Source organism: Cervus canadensis, chromosome 11, assembly GCF_019320065.1.
Source record: "Cervus canadensis isolate Bull #8, Minnesota chromosome 11, ASM1932006v1, whole genome shotgun sequence".
In the NCBI taxonomy this organism is placed as follows: domain Eukaryota; kingdom Metazoa; phylum Chordata; class Mammalia; order Artiodactyla; family Cervidae; genus Cervus; species Cervus canadensis.
In genome coordinates, this window is record NC_057396.1 from 51487895 (window position 1) to 51511618 (window position 23724).

Below are 23724 nucleotides of genomic sequence, written 5' to 3' on the forward strand. Positions count from 1 at the left end.
ACTCACCTAGAGCCAGACATCCTGGAATGTGAACTCAGGTGGGCCTTAGAAAGCATCACTACAAACAAAGCTAGTGGAGGTGATGGAATTCCAGTTGAGCTATTTCAAATCCTGAAAGATGATGCTGTGAAAGTGCTGCACTCAATATGCCAGCAAATATGGAAAACGCAGCAGTGGTCACAGGACTGGAAAAGGTCAGTTTTCATTCCAATCCCAAAGAAAGGCAATGCCAAACAATGCTCAAACTACCACACAATTGCACTCATCTCACACGCTAGTAAAGTAATGCTCAAAATTCTCCAAGCCAGGCTTCAGCAATATGTGAACCGTGAACTTCCAGATGTTCAGGGTGGTTTTAGAAAAGGCAGAGGAACCAGAGATCAAATTGCCAACATCCGCTGGATCATCGAAAAAGCAAGCGAGTTCCAAAAAAACATCTATTTCTGCTCTATTGACCATGCCAAAGCCTTTGATTGTGTGGATCACAATAAACTGTGGGAAATTCTGAAAGAGATGGGAATACCAGACAACCTGACCCGCCTCTTGAGAAACCTGTATGCAGGTCAGGAAGCAACAGTTGGAACTGGACATAGACCAACAGACTGGCTCCAAATAGGAAAAGGAATACGTCAAGGCTGTATATTGTCACCCTGCTTATTTAAGTTATATGCAGAGTACATCATGAGAAACGCTGGGCTGGATGAAGCACAAGCTGGAATCAAGATTGCCAGGAAAAATATCAATAACCTCAGATATGCAGATGACATCACTCTTATGGCAGAAAGTGAAGAGGAACTAAAAAGCCTCTTGATGAAAGTGAAAGAGGAGAGTGAAAAAGTTGGCTTAAAGCTCAACATTCAGAAAACTAAGATCATACCATCTGGTCCCATCACTTCATGGGAAATAGATGGGGAGACAATGGAAGCAGTGTCACACTTTATTTTTGGGGGCTCCAGAATCACTGCAGATGGTGATTGCAGTCATGAAATTAAAAGACACTTACTCCTTGGAAGGAAAGTTATGACCAACCTAGATAGCATATTAAATAGCAGAGACGTTACTTTGCTAACAAAGGTTCGTCTAGTCAAGGCTATGGTTTTTCCAGTGGCCATGTATGGATGTGAGAGTTGGACGATGAAGAAAGCTGAGCACCGAAAAATTGATGCTTTTGAACTGTGGTGTTGGAGAACTCTTGAGAGTCCCTTGGACTGCAAGGCGATCCAACCAGTCCATCCTAAAGGAGATCAGTCCTGGGTATTCATTGGAAGGACTGATGCTGAAGCTGAAACTCCAGTACTTTGGCCACCTCATGCGAAGAGTTGACTCATTGGAAAAGACCCTGATTCTGGGACGGATTGGGGGCAGGAGGAGAAGGGGACGACAGAGGATGAGATGGCTGGATGGCATCACCGACTCGATGGACATGAGTTTGAGTAAACTCCGGGAGTTGGTGATGGGCAAGGAGGCCTGGCATGCTGCGATTCATGGGGTCGCAGAAGTCGGACACGACTGAGCAACTGAACTGAACTGAACTGAACTGAAGTAAATAGATGTATCATTTTCATGGATTAGAAAACTTAAATGTTATTAAGATGTCAGTTCTCTCCAAATTGATCTATAGGTTCAATGAAGTCACAACAAAATCTCTGCAGGCTTTTTGGTAAAAAGTTTGTGGCTTTTTAATTTTTTTTAATTTTTTAAATTAAAAAATTAATTTTAATTTAATTTTAAATTTTATTATTATTTTACTTATAATTTTATTTATTTTATTTTATAATAAATAAATTTATATATTATTTATATTATTATTATATATAATATATAATATTATATATATTATTGTTTTATATATTATTTATATATTTTATAAATTTATTTTATAATAAAATAAAATTATTTATTTATAATTTTATTATTAAAATTTAATAAATTTTAAATTAATTTTAATTAATTTTTAAAAAATTATTTTTTTAAATTTTTTAATTTAATTTTTTAATTTTCCCAAAATTAAAGTTTGGGAAACAGTTTCTGAAATTTACATGGGACCGCAAAGGATCTAGAAGGGCCAAAACAGTTTTGAAAAAGAACAACAGAGAGGCTTATCTACAGAACGGAAACAGACTCACAGATGGAGAGAACAGACTTGTCATTGCCAAAGCAAGATTAGGGTGGGGAGTGGACTGAGAGTTTGGCGTTAGCAAATGCAAGTCATTATATACGGAATGGATTACAAGTCCTACTGTATAGCACAGGGAACTATATTCAATATCCTACAATAAACTGTAATTGAAAACAATATATGTATGTAACTGAATCACTTTGCTATATACCAGAAACTAACAGAACATTGTACATCAGCTGTATTTCAATTAAAAAAATTTTTTTGAGAATTAAAAAAAAGACGTGAAAGGCAACTCACAGACTTGGAGAAAATGTTTGCAAAATATATATCCAACAAAGGATTTATATTTAGAGTATATAAAGATCTCTTGAAACTTAATAATAAGTAACAATTTTTTTTTTAGTGGGCAAAGATTCAAAACAAACTATCAAAGAAGATATAGGGATGGCAAATAAGTACAAGAAATGATGCTCAATAACATTTATCATTGAGAAATAAAAATTAAAGCCACAGTGAGATACCTCTATAAACCTATAGGGCAACTAAAATGAAAAAGACTTATATCATAGCAAGTGTTGATGAGGTTATAGAACAAAAAACTCTTTTACCCTGCTGATGGGAATGTAAAATGATACAGTCCCTTAGTACTGATTAAACAGTTTAGCTGTCTTAAAAAGTAACATTTACCTGCCAGACAATTTAACTATTCTCCTATCTTTTTACCCAAGGGAAATGAAAGCGTATACCCATACAAAGAGGTATTTATGGAGGTATTTATGAATGTTCATAGCTTCTTTTATTTGTTAGAGCAAAAAAAACCTGGAAAACAACAGAAATATCTAACAACATTTGAACAGATAAGCCATGGCACATCCATATAGTGGAGTACTACTCAACAGTAAGAGGAAATGAGTATTGATATACAACAGCATGGATGAATTTCAAAATAATTATGCCAACTGAAAGAAGCCATATAACAGAGAATATACTGTATTATTCCATTTATATAACATTCTAAAAAATATATAAACTAAGTTTTTGGAGGTAAAGGGTAAAGCTATAAAAAAAAGTACATTAGCTACACCTGTTATTTTGGGTAACTCACCCAAAATAACAGTTTCCTCATCAGCAAAGTTAAAGAAGTGTTTATTTGAAGATTGTATTCATATATGTGTGTTTATTTGAAAATTATATTCATATGTGTGTGTTTATTTATACACATTGTGTGTATCTAATATACTGTAATGCCTGACACAGAGCTGGTGACTCCATTAGTGTTTTTTCTATTCCACCAGCCCTCTACCTCTTCCAAGGAACTGATTAAGTTACGGGGTGCTTTCAGATTACCTTCCTGATACATTTAGCAAACTCTTAGTGGCACTTTTCTTCCTCAGTACCTTTTAATGGCTAAATGTAATGGGCAGATGTATTAAAGAATTTAATCGTTAGGTTTGCTTTTAATACTTAAGAAAACATTTCCCTCTCATGACATGACTTGACAAAATTTGATTTTGTTCTTTTTTTTCCCTCCACACAGGGTTTATCCATGGCTGAGAGGGCTGGGTTACACATCCTTGGGTGTATTTTTATTAGGATTTTTGTTATGGAACATAGATAACATCTTTTGTGATTCACTGAGGTAAGATATATTTTCAATCTTTGAAAAATGTTTTTGGAATTTGTTAAGCAGAGCATTTCATAGGCATATAGAATTATTAGTGCACTGAAGTGAATTTTTCCAATCATTGCAATAAAAAATATATGTATAGCAGAATGAAGCAGGGCAAAAGCTAATAGAGTTTTGCCAAGAGAATGCACTGGTCATAGCAAACACCGTCTTCCAACAACACAAGAGAAGCTCTACACATGGACATCACCAGATGGTCAACATTGAAATCAGACTGATTCTATTCTTTGCAGCCAAAGATGGAGAAGCTCTATACAGTTAGCAAAAACAAAACTGGGAGCTGACTGTGGCTCAGATCATGAACTCCTTATTGCCAAATTTAGACTTAAATTGAAGAAAGTAGGGAAAACCACTAGACCATTCAGGTATGACCTAAAGCAAACCCCTTACCATTATACAGTGGAAGTGAGAAATAGATTTAAGGCACTAACTCTGATAGACAGAATTGAACTATGGATGGAGGTTCGTGACACTGTACAGGAGACAGGAATCAAGACCATTCCCAAGAAAAAAAAATGCAAAAATGCAAAATGGTTGTCTGAGGAGGCCTTACAAATAGCTGTGAAAAGAAGAGAAGCAAAAAGCAAAGGAGAAAAGAAAAGATATACCCATTTGAATGCAGAGTTCCAAAGAATAGAGAGACAAGAAAGCCTTCCTCAGTGATCAGTGCTAAGAAATAGCGGAAAACAATAAAATGGGAAAGACTAGATATCTCTTCAAGAAAATTAGGGATTTCAAGGGAACATGTCATGCAAAGATGGGCACAATAAAGGACAGAAATGGTATGGACCAAACAGAAGCAGAAGATATTAAGAAGAGGTGGCAAGAGTACACAGAAGAACTATAGAAAAAAGATCTTCACAACCCAGATAATCACAATGGTGTGATCACTCACCCAGAGCCAGACATCCTAGAATGTGAAGTCAAGTGGGCCTTAGGAAGCATCACTACGAACAAAGCTAGTGGAGGTGATGGAATTCCAATTGAACTATTTCAAATCCTGAAAGATGATGCTGTGAAAGTGCTGCAGTCAGTATGCCAGCAAATTTGGAAAACTCAACAGTGGCCACAGGATTGGAAAAGGTCAGTTTTCATTCCAATCCCAAAAGAAGGCAATGCCAAAGAATGCTCAAACTACTGCACAATTACACTCATCTCACATGCTAGTAAAGTAATGCTCAAAATTCTCCAATCCAGGCTTCAACATTACGTGAACCGTGAACTTCCACATGTTCAAGGTGGTTTTAGAAAAGGCGGAGGAACCAGAGATCAAGTTGCTAACATCCTCTGGATCATTGAAAAAGCAAGAGAGTTCCAGAAAGACATCTATTTCTGCTTTATTGACTGTGCCAAAGCCTTTGACTATGTTGATAACAATAAACTGTGGAAAATCCTGAAAGAGATGGGAATACCAGACCAGCTGACCTGCCTCTTGAGAAATCTGTATGCAGGTCAAGAAGCAACAGTTAGAACTGGACATGGACCAACAGACTGGCTCCAAATAGGAAAAGGAATGCATCAAGGCTGTATATTGTCACCCTGCTTATTTAAGTTATATGCAGAGTACATCATGAGAAACACTGGGCTGGAAGAAGCACAAGCTGGAATCAAGATTTCCAGGAGAAATATCAATAACCTCAGATATGCAGATCACACCACCCTTATGGCAGAAAGTGAAGCAGAACTAGAAAGCCTCTTGATGAAAGTGAAAGAGGAGAGTGAAAAAGTTGGCTTAAAGCTCAGTATTCAGAAAACTAAGATCATGGCATTCAGTCCCATCACTCCGTGGCAAATAGATGGGGAAACAGTGGAAGTAGTGACAGACTTTGTTTTCTTGGACTCCAAAATCACTGCAGATGGCGATTGCAGTCATGAAATTAAAAGACGCTTGCTCCTTGGAAGAAAAGCTATGACCAATGTAGACAGCATATTAAAAAGTAGAGACGTTATTTTGCTAACAAAGGTTCGTCTAGTCAAGGCTATGGTTTTTCCAGTGGTCATGTATGGATGTGAGAGTTGGACTATAATGAAAGCTGAGCACAGAAGAATTGATGCTTTTGAACTGTGGTGTTGGAGAAGACTCTTGAGAATCCCTTGGACTGCAAGGAGATCCAACCAGTCCATCCTAAAGAAAATCAGTCCTGAATATTCACTGGAAGGACTGATGTTGAAGCTGAAACTCCAATACTTTGGCCACCTGATGCGAAGAGCTGACTTATTTGAAAAGACCATGATACTGGGAAAGATTGAAGGCAGGAGGAGAAGGTGTCAACAGAGGATGCGATGGTTGGATGGCATCACCAACTTAATGGAGATGAGTTTGGGTAAACTCTGGGAGTTGGTGATGGACAGGGAGGCCTAGCATGCTGCATTCCATGGGGTCGCAAAGAGTTGGGCATGACTGAGTGAGTGAACTGAACTCAGCTAATAGCACAATAAAGTTAAATTATGGGAACACTTGTTTAAATTACCTAAAAATTTGAACTTAAAAATATTCCATAACATCTATAGGGATTTTTGTGCACACATCACAGTACTGTGCAGTGAATCAAATATTAATACTAACTGTGCTCAGTTGCTTCAGTCCTGTCTGACCTTCGCAACCCCATGGACTATAGCCTGCCAGGCTTCTCTATCTAGGTCTTTGAAATCTGCCTAATCTGCTTTACTGAAGAAATGTTCACTGGAATTTGAATCTTGGTTCCCTAGGCTCTAGTTGTCACCTTAGACACCTTCTGTCTGGGCCTCAATTTTCATAAAATGAACATGTTAAGTAGGTTAAACTAGTTTCCTTCCAACTCAAAATTAGCTGATTTAATGGTTTTGTGTAGTCATAGACAGCAAAGGAATGAATATATTGAATAATACCACAGAGAGGCAATCTGCAAAATTCAAACTGGGAAATCTATAGAATGAATGACCTAGTCTCTAAAGTAAATAAATTGCGGGGTGGGGGGGGGGGAAATGGAGGAGGAACGTATAGATTAAAAGAGACCTGGAGACTTCCCTGGTGGTCCGATGGTTAAGAATCCACCTGCCAATGTAGGGGACATGGATTCAGTCCCTGGTCCAGGAAGATCCCGTGTGCCATGGGGTTAGTAAGCCCATGCGCCACAACTACTGAGCCAGCACTCGCCTGCACACCCTAGAGCCTGTGCTCTGCAAGAAGGGAAGCCACTGCAGTGAGACGCCTGTGCACCACAACGAGAGAGTAGCCCCTGCCCGCTGCAACTGGAAAAGCCCAAGCACAGCAACAAAGACCCAGTGCAGCCATAAGTAAATGACTTTTTTTAAACAGAGAGACTTGCGACTTCCCTGGTGGTCCAGTGTTAAGACTCTCTGTTTTCAATGTAGGTGCATAGGCTTCTATCCCTGGTTGGGGAATTAAGATTCCACATGCCACCTGATGCAGCCAAGAAATGAAAAAATAAAATAAAAGAGACGTAAGAGATACATCAACCAAACTCCAAAGGAATGTAATTACTTTTTTTGGATCTTGATTGAAACAGACTTGTGTTTAAAAGAATCTGTATGACTTTTATGATCAGTAATTGAATATCAAATATGATTAGTAATTGAATTTCTGATTATATTAAGGGATTAGAGATATACTGAAATATTTAGAGATAAAATGATATACTATCTAGGATTTGCTTCAAAATAAATAATATGGGAGGAGAGAAGCGGATGAGATCTTAGATGATACAAGATCAGCCATAAATTATAATTGTTAAAAATAAATAATTTATAATTGTTGAAGCTGGGTAATGGGTACATTATTATTTTGCCTATTTTTGCACATGTTTGAAACATTGACTTTAAATGCACACAAATAATACATCTTGCTTAGAAAACTAAGATCTAATTGAGTGGTTCTGAATCAGCAGTATCCATCAGAACTCTCACTGGAGCTTTTACAATGCAAAAGTAAGTCATTATCCTCTGGCTGAGTCCTCTTTGTTTCTGAGAAACAAAGTAGGTTCTTGAGATGTTCGAAAAACTTGTGGGGATATCTGGAAAATAATTTGGTGTTTCACATTGAATTTCTCTGCTCTGATAGACAAGAATATTAATATAATACACACTTAATCACAAGGTCTGGAATTTGAGGCTCAGCTGTCCCACTAGATGAGTACTTGGGCAACTCAGTAATCTCTGAATTTTAGGCTCCTAATCTGCAAGACACAGCTTTTAACAACCACCTCAAAGACTCACTATGAAGTGAAACTTAGCAGGAAACACTTGGTCCATAAGGTGTTAATAAATATTACCTGAAAGAAGGGTTCCATGGACTAGTAGTTTACCTGAAAAAACTGATGATAAACTGTTTAGTTATGGTAGGACTTTTTACAGCTGTTAATCTGTTAATATGCATTACAAATCTCCTAAAGGGCAACAAACTATGTACTGTTGCCTACATTTATTTTGACCACAGAGTCATTTCTTCATGGAACGTCTATCAGGAATACCATTCCTCAAAATACACTTTGGAAAACAATACAGCAGACAAAAGGAAATGAAATAATTGCCATGTTTGAGAATAATGTTTCAAAATGCTTTGATACTATCAGCATTAATTGTTACATATGAAAAATAATCGAATGCTTATTTTTCCCCCCTTCACACAGGAACTTTCGAAAGAAGCTACCACCTGTCATAGGTGTTACCACACAGTTTCATGCATGGTGGCATATTTTAACTGGCCTTGGTTCTTATCTTCACATCCTTTTCAGGTAGGAAATAGAGACTTTTTAATCCTACTATTGGAGTGTTTCTTTCTTTACTCTTCAAATAGAATGTGTAAATATAAAACGTCAGAGACCCAATCAGAGTGATCTTAAACGAGTCCCTTCCTCTCTCTGAAGCTCTGTTTTCTTATCCTGAAAGGGTGACAGCTGTATAACTGACCTCTGGCACATGATCTACATTTTAAGTAGATCATTCATCTCCTTTTTCAGTGCAGTAGGATATAAACATTTCCATTTCTTGTTGAACAGTATATCTTTGTTTATAGAACAAATTTAAGAGGGAAAAAGCAGCCAGATCCCCTGAGCAGCGACTGAGAAAGCATGAGTACATATCTGAAGTCACCAACTTACTTTTTCTCCTTCCCTGAAACAAATTGGTTGCCACTGTTTCCCTTATAAAGAATTTATTGGAGGTCAGCCACTTACAGCAGAAATGGAACTAGAATTGTTTGTGTTCATCCTACTCACATAATATGTCTGTATTACTCTTTCTTCCCTTACCAGAATTTATTTTTCTTCACAGCATTTATAAACAGTTATATAAGGGTTTACTTGTTTACCTGCCCCAACTAGACTGTAAGTTCCTTGAGAGCAAGGGCTTTATTTTATTCACTGCTACTCCCAAGTGCTTAAAATAGTGCCTGTCACATAGTAAGCACTCAGTATATGTTGCTAAATGATTTAATGAATAAATGTTATCATAGTGATCTCTTTACCAGAGGATCAGTTCAGTCACTCAGTTGTGTCCAACTCTTTGTGACCCCATGGACTGCAGCACACCAGGTTTCCCTGTCCATCACCAACTCCCGGAGCTTATTCAAACTCATGTCCATCGAGTCAGTGATGCCATCCAGCCATCTCATCCTCTGTTATCCCCTTCTCCTCCCTCTTTCAATCTTTCCCAGCATCAGGGTCTTTCAAATGAGTCAGTTCTTCTCATCAGGTGGCCAAAGTATTGGAGTTTCAGCTTCAGCATCAGTCCTTCCAATGAATATTCAGGACCAATTTCCTTTAGAATGGATTGGTTGGATCTACTTGCAGTCCACGAGACTCTCAAGAGTCTCCAACACCAACACCACAGTTCTCCAATACCACAGTTCAAAAGCATCAATTCTTCTGTGCTTAGCTTTCTTTATAGTCCAACTCTCACATCCATACATGACTACTGGAAAAACCATAGCCTTGACTAGACGGACCTTTGTCAGCAAATTAATGCCTCTGCATTTTAATTTGCTGTCTAGGTTGGTCATAGCTTTTCTTCCAAGGAGCAAGTGTCTTTTAGTTTCATGGCTGCAGTCACCATCTGCAGTGATTTTGGAGCCCAAGAAAATAAAGTCTCTCACTGTTTGCATTGTTTTCTCATCTATTTGCCATGAAGTTATGGGACCAGATACCATGATGATTTCTGAATGTTGAGTTTTAAGCCAACTTTTTCACTCTCCTCTCTCACTTTCATCAGAGGCTCTTTAGTTCTTCTTTGCTTTCTACCATAAGAGTGGAGGTTATTGATATTTCTCCTGGCAATCTTGATTCCAGATTGTGCTTCATCCAGTCTGGCATTTCTCATGATGTACTCTGCATATAAGTTAAATAAGCAGGGTGACAATATTACAGCCTTGACGTATTCCTTTTCCTATTTGGAGCCAGTCTGCTGTTCCATGTACAGTTCTAACTGTTGCGTTTTGACCTGCATACAGATTTCTCAAGAGTCAGGTCAGCTGGTCTGGTATTCCCATCTCTTTAAGAATTTTCCACAGTTTGTTGTGATCCACATAGTCAAAGGCTTTGGCATAGTCAATAACACAGAAGTAGATGTTTTTCTGGAACTCTCTTGCTTTTTTTGATGATCCAACGAATGTTGGCAACTTGATCTCTGGTTCCTCTGCCTTTTCTAAATCCAGCTTGAACATCTGGAGGTTCATGGTTCATATACTGTTAAAGCCTGGATTGGAGAATTTTGAGCATTACTTTACTAGCGTGTGAGCATTCTTTGGGATTGCCTTTCTTTGGGATTGGAATGAAAACTGACCTTTTCCAGTCCTGTGGCCACTGCTGAGTTTTCCAAATTTGCTGGCATATTGAGTGCAGCACTTTCACAGCATCATCTTTCAGGATTTGAAATAGCTCAAATAGAATTCCATCACCTCACTAGCTTTGTTCGTAGTGATGCTTCCTAAGGCCCTCTTGACTTCGCATTCCAGGATATCTGGCTCTAGGTGTGCGATCACACCATCATGGTTATCTGGATCATGAAGATCTTTTTTGTATAATTCTTCTGTGTATTCTTGCCACCTCTTAATATCTTCTGCTTTTGTTAGGTTCATACTATTTCTGTCCTTTATTGTGCCCACCTTTGCATGAAATATTCCCTTGGTATCTCATATGTTTAATGTCAAATTCATCTCAAAAATTGAGCGAGCTTAAATATTTGTAGAAAGGGGAAGAAAATTTTCCTTTGAACCAATGTGAAAATTTATTCAAGTGAAATTTTAGAATACCTTCTCAAAATAACATTTGCATCCCACCTACCTAGAGATAATCTGTTTAGGCAACTTGAATTATCTAAAATTTAACTACTTGAGAATTACATAAAAAGAACTTTGGGGCAGCTAAATAAGAATCACTGATTTCATACCTTGAAGAGCTCAAAGTTATTAATTACGGAAGAGCTTTAAAAACTCTGGCGCTATGTATACTTATTTTAGTTTGCTACTGTTACTGCATTGATTGTTTAGATTCTGAGCCCTTAGCATATTAGAAATATCTATTTAAGAAGAAGGGTTATGGCAGGAAATGTTTGGGAAAACTGACAAATGATAGAAAAGGAGAACCAAAAGTGTCTAGAACAGACCCAAGAATTAAAAACTCGGTTCTGTAATGTTGGAGTCCTTTAATGGACTGGAACTTGCTGCTCTGGAGTCAACAATGACAAAGTGAAAGAAGGAAAGAGGCTAATATTCCCAGGGTTATGCAGCTGGCTTTCGCGTTCCAGGGAATCAGCCAGAAATAGAGAGAGAGAGAGAGAGAGAAAGAAAGAAAGACACGGGGACCCAAGCTCTGATGGAGCAAAGGTGATTTAATCAACATGGTGTGGGCATATATACTGTCTTACAAGGTAGTTATTCTCAGCAAAGATAAAGATTAAAATTCCAGTCTTAAAGGGTTGTAATCAATCACTTTTACCGTATGGTTCATAAGAAGGAAGAGGGTATTTATCACCGTGTTGAAAAACTAACAAAGGAAATGTCTGGATTCCTCAGCCCTGAGAAAGGCTTGCCTCTCCTCTTAATTTCTGAATATTCAGGAATTAATAAGGAACAGAGGATTCAGGACAGATCCAAAACAGTACACAGGAAGCCTCCTGTTAAGTGCTTCCTGACACTGTAACACTCCCCAAGAAGTCCCAAGGACATTACTGCAGTGGAATATAATATATCAATGAATTTTTCTATAAATATTCAAGAAGAGATGAAATTATACTCAATATATCCTATTTTGAAAGACTAGGGTTTCCCACTCCCCCTCCCCTTTTCTACGTTTTCCTTTCCATGTTTTTTGTTTTTTTTTTCACTTTCTCCTTCTGTCTTCCTGGTGTGGAAACCTTTCAAGGAAATAAGGCAGCGAGGGGGAAGCAGTGCTGTGCAGAGGTACCAGCATTCAATGTCCAAGGAATAGGGAGTGAGGAAAAGGGCTCAGTGGTAGTAGCATGCTGAACTCCTCTAAGAAAATCAAGGTGCTGAGGATGGGGCTTCTGTGTGGGACGGGAAGCAGGACAGTGAGAGGAGGGGATGGATGGAGGAGGTAGCTGGAGTTGGGAAATGGGTTACTTTGGACAAATAAATTAACTGATTAAACAATAAGTAAATATATTGAGAAGTTAACAAGAGCCTGATTTCTCCACTGTATTACAAGGGATTTAAAAATATGAAAAGAGGAAAAGATAGAAGGAACTCTGAGGGGGTTAGATTGGAATGAAAAGTTTTGGTATTGGACATTTCCTGATGGTTCAGTCATTAGGACTCTGCTCCTTCATTGCTGTGGCCCAGGTTCAGTCCCTGGTTGGAGAACTAAGGTCCCACAACCTGTACAGTGGTGCTGCCATAAACCCCAAAAACGCACTCAAGAATGTGTGACACACACACATACACTCAGATATAGGACACATTAGATGTATTCAAATTGCAATCTATTGAATAAAATAGGAATCTGTGACTGCATACTAATATAAATAAATGAATAAATGAGAAGGGAAAGCTCTTCCTTACAAAAGAATGCCGACTAATAAATGCAGAAGGAACAGTAGAAACAAATAATTACCATTTGGGAACTATCTATTGGATATATGATAGATAATAGTTAACAATTGATCTCTGGCTGATAGGCGAAAGTTTGATGAGGAACACATAATTCAGAATTATTGAACACTCTCATGAGTATTATGAAATACTCCCATGAATCTCCCCTACTAAAACACTAATACAGAGGGGAAAATGGTGAATTTACAGTGAGGAAAACTAATAGCAACCAACTTTCCTACATCTAAGGTTGGCATTGCCCATGATGGGGCTGGTCACTATAGTGTGACTCCTGATACAGTGCACTGAAATGAGTTCAGCATCATTTCTGTGGTATTCCTGCCAGAGTTGCAAGGCCTGTGTCTGGTCATGAAAACACTGATGAAATCATGTTGAAGGTATTTCTACAGAGTGAAAGTCTTGTAAGACCATCAAGTTATGGGAGACAAAGAGCTGAAGAATTATTGAGTTAGGAAATGATGGTTAAGACATGACATGGAAACTAAATGCAGTGCATGTTTCTGGATAAGACCCTGAATCAGGATGGAGAAAAGAAATTGTTGGGACATTCAGCAAAATTTAAATTGTTTTGACATGGATGGAGTACTTTATTAATATTAATTTCCTGGTTGGAACAGTTATATTATAATAATTTAGGAGAGTGTTCTTGTTTTGTGGTGATACACAATGAAGTATTTAGGGATGATGGCCATCATGTCATATAATGACCCTGTAGGAAATAGATAAATATACACATACATGTACATTGTGTGTTTTTGTGTATGGGTATAAATATAAAACAGATGTGGTTAAATGATAACAATTGGGGATCTGGAATAAGGGGATACAAAAATTCTTAATCTTTCAACTTTTCTGTAAGTTTCAAACTGTTTTTAAATTTAAAAAACAAAAGTGAGAGGAAGACCTGGCCTCTTGTTGTGAAGAGGAGGCTGAGTACACATGTATGCTGAGAAATGTGAAAACTTTGTAGGGTTACACATAAGCTGTTAAATAACAGCAGTTAGCTCTGAGCTGAGGGTCAGGAATAGGAGACAGATCTCCTTTTTCCTGTACACCTTTTCATACTGTTTGAATTTTTAACCAAATGCTTGTATTAGCCTTTCAAAAAATAATTTAAAAATAAAACAGTGGAGTAGTTTATATAACCCTTAAGTGAGCTACAGTAATATTTTTAAACTCTCTTTATTCTTTAGTTACAGTGAAAATGGTATTGCCATACATTACTTGTCAGTGTAAATTGGTACAATCCATTTGGAAAGAAATTTGATGCTACATATGTTGATGAAAATGAAATGTTTATATTTTTATCACAATTATTAGCTTTCTCAAAATTTATCCTAAGGAAAAAAAACCTTGAAAAATGAAAATGTGTGTAGACACAGAAAGTTTTATCACTGTTATTTAATTTAGCAAAAGAAAATAATAGAAAAATAAAATATCCAATAGTTAGGAAAAAAATCATAAAGTAAATCATAGCATCTCCTTTATTCAGCCATTTTAAATTATAATATGAAAATTTTATGGCAGCATAGACATTTTTATTTTTAAGTGAAACGAAGTCATGTATATAAAATTATTAAACCAGTGTAAAAATTCATTTGTATGGTGACACAGTTTAAAGTAAATACACAAAAGTTGAAGCATTTTGATGAGATTTGGTGGCAAGATTTTGAGTTAATTTTTTTGTTTTCTAAGAATGTTAAAATGTTTTCCTATTTTTTTTTTAGAAGACAAGGAAGAATATAATATATTTTAGATATATTTCACTCTAAATAACTAAAATAAAAGAAACTTCAATGTTGTAAGTTTTAATTACATGGAAATTTTGATTCTGTAGGTCCCTCATTGAAGGGAACATGTGAATAATGATATTTCAAAGGGACAATTTGAGAATTTAGTAACATGATGTACTCTAAGACTTAAGTCTTATACAGAAGTTTGAAAGAAAGAGTAACACAGTAGAGTAAAAATAATCTGAGTTCAGATCTTTACTCCTTTACTTCATAACTGGGTAACAATCTTGAGCCAAGTTATTTACTTAGCTCTAACTCTCCATTTCCTGATCAGTTAAAATAAGGAAAATACTCTTTTATTCCGTAGATTGTTGAAATGATTAAATTCAGCGGGACTTTCATTTGCAGTGATGCCAGCCTAGGATATTCAGACAGATTTCCTACTAAAACAACGAAGAGTGTTGGATAAAATATTAAAAGCATCAAATGTTGACAATATTAAAAGAAATGTTACAGTCTAAAAGAAAACAGGTACCTAAAAAGGAGAACCACAGCTGCTTTGGACTGGAAGGATTTTTGTCAGTCCATCAATTCTAAGGTCTGATTCTGTGGCCTCATGGAACAAAGGAGACAGAAGTCAAGACCTAGAGCTAACCAAAGAAAAGGAGCCAGCCCAAAGAAGGGAGTCTAATGGAAGACTTTTCTACATCCAGTTGGATGAATCAGAAGTAAGCTCACTCTATACTCCACCCCCAAAAGACTAAAAAGTAAGTTGCTTTGAAACTGAGCAGAGGAAAAAAAAATAGTAAATTAGGGGAGAGGAATATGTTTCACAGAAGTGGCCATCAGACATTACTCACACAAATTTACAGCCATCTACCAATCAAGACCTTAGAAATAACCTAATATAACTTCCTCATTTGATGGTGAATGAAACTGGGGCCCAGAAAGAAGTGACTTGATCACTGGCCAGTTAGAGGACAACATGTTGGATAATCATTAGATGGCACCTGACTTCAAATCTTGCTTCTAGCATTTACTGGCTGTAGCACTTTGAATGAAATATTTGACCTTTTTTGAGACTTTCTCATATGCAAAACAAGAATAATACCTATCTAGTAAGGTAATTTAAAAATGAAGTGTGTATAAAGCTCTGGGTCCAGTGCTTGCCCACATGTTGTAGGTACTTAATAAATAGTTGAGAGTGGTAGAAGGAATAGCAAGGGTTGGAATCCAGGGGCAGAATTCTCTGCCCCAGTCTAGGACTCTTCACTAAAGAGAAGAGAGAATATGGTAGCTTCATTTTAGAGATTAACATCTGAAAAACCATCTAGGTAAGTTTATATTATTATAATCTTGGACAGCAAGGAGATCAAGCCAGTCAATTCTAAAGGAAATCAACCCTGAATATTCTGCAGAAGGACTGATGCTGAAGCTGAAGCTCCAACACTTTGGCCACCTCATGCAAAAACCCAGCTCTTTGGAAAAGACTCTGATGCTGGGAAAGATTGAGCGTAGGAGAAGGGGCAACAGAGGACAAGATGGTTGGATGGCATCACTGACTCAATGGACATGAGTTTGAGCAAACTCAGGGAGATAGTGAAAGACAAGGAAGCCTGGTGTGCTGCAGTCCAAGGGGCTGCAAAGAGTTGGACATGACTTAGTGACTGAATAACAACAAAAGTTATATTCTAAGACAGTGCAGTATTCTTCTTAATATATGATGTCTCTCTTCACAATTCCAGTTTGAGGTAAAGTAGGATGGTATAGCCACACTAAATTACTCAAAGTTACCATGTTCTTTTTCATTCTCTTATTTAAAGTAGGAAATTTTTCATGCTATAAAATTACGTTTTGCATATGTACTCATGCTGTATATTACTATTCAAATACAATTAAATAGTGTACATAAACTATGTATGTTGTAAGTTATACACAGTTTAATAAGTTTTCAGGAATAAATTTAACTTTTTGCTGTATGGACTGATATTAAAATCTTATCTTTAGAGGTGACTTATTTTAAAGAATGCTCTGAAGAAGTGATACTTTCTGGTTATTTCACACCTATATTATAATCTTTATAGAGTTGATAATAACCATTTCTAAAATATTCTAGGGATACTCTACCTTAATTCTTACTACCACATAACTTCAGAGATGAAACTGGCAATCATGACATGAATCACATCAAGCATGAGTGGAATACTCCCTACTACAAATATCCTGAGTGTCCAGTGCGAGAGTTGTTCATTTCTCCATCTTCCTTAGTCCTTTGCCAAGTATTGTGCACAGAGTAGATTCTCAAAAAATGGTTACTAAAGTTCATTTATCAGTGCTACTTTTTCTTTGTATATACAGAGGCAGTGTGGTTGAATTTGTCAATAAGCCAGTTTACATGAATTAAAAATTTGTCTGTACTTATTTACAAAACAGACGTAAACTCACAGAGATAAAAAGCAAATTTATGGTTACCAAAGGGAAAAGGGGGTGGGGAAGGAGGGATAAATTAGGGCTTTGGGATTAACAGATACACACTACTATATATAAAATAAACAGCAAGGATCTACTATATAGCACAGGGAACTATATTCAATATCTTATAATAACCTTTAATGGAAAATAATCTGTTAAAGAATACACATATTTGTGTGTGTATACATATATGTATGTAAAATCACTTTGCTGTGTACCTGAAGCTAATACAACACTGTAAGTCAACTATACTTTAAAAGAAAAAAAATTATCTGAAAACTTCTTCCCTCTCCCCTTTTCTTTCAGTTTATATACAAGAACACTTTATTTGAGATACAGGCCAAAGGTGAAGGTAAGTCTCCTTCCCAGGGAGTTGTGTGTATGTGTGTGCTGAAAGAGGAGGCAATGGGAGGATGGGATGGAGGCAGAGGAAGGGGATGGGGTGGAAAGAGGACAGGCTTTGGAACCAGATGCTCTTGAATCTTCTGTCTTTGACTTACTACTTTATGACCCTGGGCAAATCTCCTTTCTTCAAGCTTTAGTTTCTTCAGCAATAAAATGGAGCTGTTAATAGCTAAGTTGAAGAGCTGTTTTAAGCATCTGAGAGAATTTAAATGCCCAGCTCCATGCTTGACAAAGTAGATGCTTAATATATTTAAATAAGTAAAAATTGTTTCTGAGATACGGTGCAGACCTGGAAAGAATATTCTGTGCTCTGATTATTAATACCAGGACAACCACTAACAAACCACTGTAGTCATAGCCCATGACTTCTTTTTCAGGGATAACATGGAACAATTTTATCTTCTTTCATTTTGTCCTAACTTGTTTCCAAACAGTTTCTCTTCGGAATCTGGCCAGTGATCCTGTTTGAGCCTCTCAGGAAGCAGTGATGAATTGTTACACCAAGAAAATAAAATAGCACGTACCCTAGGCCTAGCCAAACAAACAAGGAAATAAAGATCTACATGTTCAAACAGATGTATTATAACCATCACAGCAAAGGAGTGACTTTCTGACATGCTGCCAGCCACACAGAGAATGAGGAATGGGACTTGTTGGATGTTTAGCTTGTGTCTTTATCTCATTTGTCTTCCCTCTCCTCACCCTCACCCTAAGATGTTTAAAAAGAAACAGACATGATGTGTATGTATACACGAATGCTGAAAGTATTGGGCTTCTCTTAACAGGTTAACAGTTTATGCTGATCATAGGAAGTTAACTTTTTCTCTTTTTTGACAAGGCTTGCATATGAACTTTTCTTAATATTTGATTAAATAATGAAAACAGTCAGCTAAGGACTGGCAAAACCCCATACCCAGTTGGCCTGCTATGAGGCAGCACTTAGCTGAGTCAGCCTTGATTTATATTTTTGTCATTATCTGCCTCTGTGCTGGTCAGAGTGTTCTAAGCAAGCTCAGACCTGCCACTGGGTTCTGTACTTGTCACATTCCAGGTTTATGGTGGGCGCTGGAGTGTCTCTGTGTGGTCACAGCCCAGCAAGGTGGGGGGATCAGTCATCTTCTACCCTCTATGAAGGCTGCCAGGACACCTGTAGAATGTTCCACCTCCAGCCAGTTACAGGTGGTTGCTCTGTTTCCTTTGATCTTTGCAGATCTTTAAGTTGTGACTGTTCTTATGGCTAGGCAAACATGATTGTTGGACTGACCTACTTATATTTCATCCTCCTAGAATAACTTATTTGAAGTTACCAGTAAATGTTGTTGTACTCTGACTTTAAAATTATGCAGTATTTTCCAGTTTTCAGAGAGTCAATAGTTATGCCCAGGGAAATGTATGGAGTTAACTAGAGCTAAAATTATCAGGATCCTATTTACATAAATCGCATTAGAATGCCTTCTCCTTCATGTTTTTCAAAGGAAATAGACATAAGGGTTGAAAACAGCTCTAACTTACTTGAACTTGTAACAGAACTACCAAAAATTAAAGTGCTAAGATAGGGCAGTGAAATCTCATTATAAGGCAGCTAATTCTATTGGAGTTGAATGTATAACAAATTGAGTCACTTGTCACAAACAGAACACCTGCCTGGAGTAAAAAGTTGATATGACCCCTTTGCTCATATATCACCATATTTGTAGCTCTGTACATTAGCATTTTTACAACTTTTTTGTGCTTATACATTATTATAAAATCCATATTGTTTTTATTACATGGTATCATTACCCCAGATTAAATTCTGAGCTACAGCTTCCAAAGGAAAGTCATTTTTATCTTATGTGAAGGTGTAAGACACTTCTGTTGTTTTTCTATTCTTCAGTAAGAAACTTTGGTACTAATTTAAAACCAATACAAATTTTGTTTTTTTTTTTTTCACCTGCTGACCTTAGTTTTAGTCCAAGTCCTATTTTCCTTACTTTAACATGCCAATTGGCTGGTACTTCCACCTACTTTTATGATCCTCCAGCAAGAAAAACACTTCCCAAAATATAAATCTAAAAGAACTGTGGTTGTGCCTTAGGAAAATAGAAACTAAACAGAACCAACACAAGCCTGTAAGACTATTCTTTCTTTTGCCTCAAGATTCTGGCATCTGGCTGCTTTTCATGTGCAACTACCTAGGCTGTCAGCCATCTGACATTTTTTAATAAGTCGTTTGTTTCACATCATTGTCTTGTTTGTGTCAGGAAGACACTGTGAGACTAAGGTTCTACAGTATTAAGGTCAGATTGAGTGTACAGAGAACATACCCTGACACTGAGGTCCTTTTGAGCAGTTTGTTTTGTTTCAACCACAGCCACCTGTAATTTCTTGTTGAATAAAGTTGTCCGGGCAGCTTGGAGACTCTAACACTGTGGCCAGTTTTTCAAACACCCTTGTTTCTGCTGTGAAAACAACAGCATGAAAGCTCAGCAGAAAACATTTTAGAAGGGTTGGATGGAAAGTGGAGACTAAATCGGGCTCTTTAATTTTCTAAGTTAGTTTTTGTCTCACACCTGGCTCCCTTTTTAGCAATCTGCATATTAGCACATGAGACTGTGTATCTGTGCCATATCAAGTGTCAGTATTACAGAAATGCTGATGACCTTTGTGATACTGCTGACTCATCTTTATTTCTATATGGCTTAGTTTTTCTTATCCCTTCTAGGACTTTGAGTTATATTATTACAGAGTTGGGTTATTACTCCTTCTCTTCCCTTTATTAACATTGTCTGCTCACTTCCTGTTCCCTTTCCTGTTAACTAGGGTGTACCAAAAGAAACCCATTTTCTTCTGAGTAAATAATGTTTTGTGTACATATCACTTAATGTGAAAGGTGCTCATCTGTGAGCCCTATAGCAAATTGTATTTTAGAAAACAGTAGTCCTTTATGAGGATGCGAAAGAAGCAATTAGCTTGCACATTTTAATATCCTACCTCTGCTGCCCTTTTAACTCCAGAAAATTGAAGGCTATTTGACTCCTTTTAAGGAAGAACTAGGTGAAAGGTCATTATGTTCATCTGATTGGTCACTGTACCCACCCCTCCCAACTTTGTGCTTTCGTGAAACATTGCCACTCCTAAAATGATCTTTTAGCCTTGTGATATTATATAAATTAATTTGAACAGGATAAACATTTGTTTTTGAGTAATCCACAAATGAGAACCCCAAATAGTGCTATTTGGTTTAGAATTAGATCAAATATTATGGTTTAATTTCAGTACAGAATTTCCACGACTGGACTTTCCTTACACTGAAAGGGATTTTCATATACCAAGGGATGGAAGAGATGTGAGTCAAAGAAAATCAAGAGACCAAAAACTTTGGGTATACAATGCATGAAAATCTTTAAATGCCTGAAAACAAAAATTAAGTGCTGTTTTAATGCCAATACCTCCAGAATTTAGTCAGTGTCCCTAGAGGTGACTGTCGTTCAGTTGCTAAGCAGTGCCAGACTTTGCAACCCCGTGGACTGCAGCATGCAGTCCCTGTCCTTCACTATCTCCTGGTGTTTACTCAGATTCATGTCCATTGAGTTGGTGATACCATCCAACTATCTCATCCTCTGTCGCCCCCTTCTCCTCCTACCCTCAATCTTTCCCAGCATTAGGGTCTTTTCCAGTGAGTCTGCTCATTGTATGAGGTGGCCAAAGTATTGGAGCATCAGTATCAGTTCTTCCAATGAATATTTAGAGTTGATTTCCTTTAGAATTGACTGGTTTAATCTCCTTACAGTCCAGGGGACTCAAGAGTCTTCTCCAACACCACAGTTCAAAAGCATCAATTCTTCAGTGCTCAGTCTTCTTTACAGTCCAGCTTTCACATCTGTTCGTGACTACTGGAAAAACCATAGCTTTGACTATATAGACCTTCGTCAGCAAAGTGATGCCTCTGCTTTGAGAGGTGGCTAATAATTTAAATTTTTCTTATGAGTCCTATGGGTTGCTCTTGAAAAAATCATCTGTTGCTAACTTTAACAGTTTTAGCTCTCAATTCCACATTTACATGACAAAAAAATTATTCTAGCCCTGCGGTTTATGATGTGCTACTGGATAAGCATTTATGTAAAACTGATGTTTCAAAGAGAACCAGTTCTAAATGGAATTTGCAACTAAGTAGCAATTTGCAGATCTACCTCTATCTTCAAGTTGCTTCATATCAGTGAAAATGAAAGTCACTCAGTTGTGTCTGACTCTTTGCGACCCCATGGATTATACAGTCCATGGAATTCTGCAGGCCAGAATACTGGAGTGGGTAGCCTTTCCCTTCTCCAGGGGATCTTCCCAACCCAGCGATCGAACTTGGGTCTCCTGCATCGCAGGCAGATCCTTTACCAACTGAGCTGTCAGGGAAGCCCGCTTCACATCAGTACCATGTTTGAACACTTTGTGTCGTGGTCCGTGCATGGGTTGGAAAAGATTTTCCAGACATGAGGCAGAGTGAGAAGGGAATAAAGTTTATTAGAGTGCAAGATGCTGTTAGAACAGCAGGGTGGCTCAAGGGAGAGCCCTTTTGCAGGCTAGTGGCCAAATTTTTATAGCCTCAAGACAGAATTCCTACTGGAACGGTGGCATTAGGTGATTGGTTAGGATGCTATCGGGAATATGGAGTCAGGGAACTGGCTGATTTAGATCTGGACGCCCAAGGCAACAGTTGCTGTGGGACTTGATCAGTTCCAGAGATTTTTATTCCATGACCTTGGTACAGGGCTCCATGGCTGTCACCTTGGTATAGGGCTTCAAACTTTGTCTTATTTTTCATTGTCTAAAATTACAGCTTATTCATCATGCTGTAAATATTTGGAAATAATGACTAAAATTTGGCTAGAAGTCCATTGTGGAGGGGGCTAGAAGTGAACAGTCAAGACCCATCTGAATGAAAACTTCAATACTATTTTTGAAACAGCTGCACTTCCTTTAAGAATAAGGAAACTTTTATTTTATGTCTAATTGTAGTTACTAGATGGGGAGAAGCTGCCAGTATTGATGAGGTTTATGAGAGCATGTCCCTGGATTTGGTTTCTCCAGTAGTGAGGGAAAGCCTCTCCTCTGTCTGCCCTCTTAGATTCAGTTGGTGGTGGCCTGTGAAATAAACCGACAAAGGGCTGGTTAGCAAGAGAAATGGCAAATTTTATTTACGTATGTAAATTGGAGTTCAGAGTAAAGTATGTTTTCAGGAAGAATTTGCAACTTACCATCTTAATAAGAGAAGGGGACTGCAAAAAAGGGCACTTAGGGGAAAACAAACGATGTTTAGGGAAAGATAAATAGGCCCTTGGGACAATAGGTGGGAGATATGATAGTTCTGTGACAGTGTTTTTAGATGTGGCACTGAAACTCCCAGGAGAGGATTTAAGAATTGTGAGTTAAGTTTTATTGGGGGCAAAATGAGGGCTACAGCCTAGGAGACAGCATTTTAGATAGCTCTGAGAAACTAGTCCAAAGAGATGGAGGGGAAGGTCAGTATATGTGTGATTTTGGTGAAGGGGGAGTACTTGGAACCAAGCACTTTTTTCCCCCTAGGTTTCTGCTACTCACAGGAAGCAGATGTCACCGTGAAGGATTTTAGTGCTTTTCTAGATATGAGGAAATAGAAGAATTGGGTGCATAACATTGGCTCCTGAAAATATCTAACTATCTGAAGACCTGTTCTGCCAGTTTTTTCCAGAACACAGAGTCCCTCATTTCTGTTCTCCACCCTGAGCTCCTTTCAGGGAGCATTGAAAGTCAGCAATTACAGGAACACATGATTTAATTCTATAATCACCCCATTTCTATCAAAGATAATCAAGGTAAAACTGTTTTTGTTTGCAAGATGAGTCTAGTCTCATCAGACTTGGCCTGATTATTTATGTAAGTGCATAAGGAATAGTAATTAAAGACATAGACCTTTTGAACTTTTGTTAGGAATCCCAGCTGGGACTTTTGAAAACCTTGAGATTAGAAATCCAAGCTAAGAATTTGCTATTAGACTTCTCTTGCATACCTGCACATGTAGATGAATACCTCCTTCTTCAGGTACCTCAAATATCCTAAGCTTCCAGGGCCTGCCAGGAAGTCTTTCTTTTCTCACCTCTAAAGCTGAGACTCCTGTAAACCAGATCCTGGGCCAGTTTTCCAAGAAGCACTGACTACTTAAAGTCAACCTTAGTTCCTTAAAACTAGTCATATTTATGCACACCATCCTCAAATATTACATTCCAGT

The 23724-nt window shown here is 37.6% G+C and overlaps 1 protein-coding gene across 1 annotated transcript in view; it reads left to right on the top strand.

The window, feature by feature from the left end:
- The window catches only part of ACER3 (alkaline ceramidase 3), a 152403-nt gene extending 133106 nt beyond the window's left edge, over positions 1–19297 (top strand). Inside the window, exons 8-11 of the mRNA XM_043481536.1 lie at positions 3660–3761; positions 8438–8542; positions 17385–17430; positions 17918–19297. Of these exons, the coding sequence (XP_043337471.1) occupies positions 3660–3761; positions 8438–8542; positions 17385–17430; positions 17918–17971 (307 nt within the window). The 3' untranslated portion in view covers positions 17972–19297. The remainder of the gene's footprint in view (positions 1–3659; positions 3762–8437; positions 8543–17384; positions 17431–17917) is intronic.
- The last annotated feature ends 4427 nt before the right edge of the window (positions 19298–23724 follow it).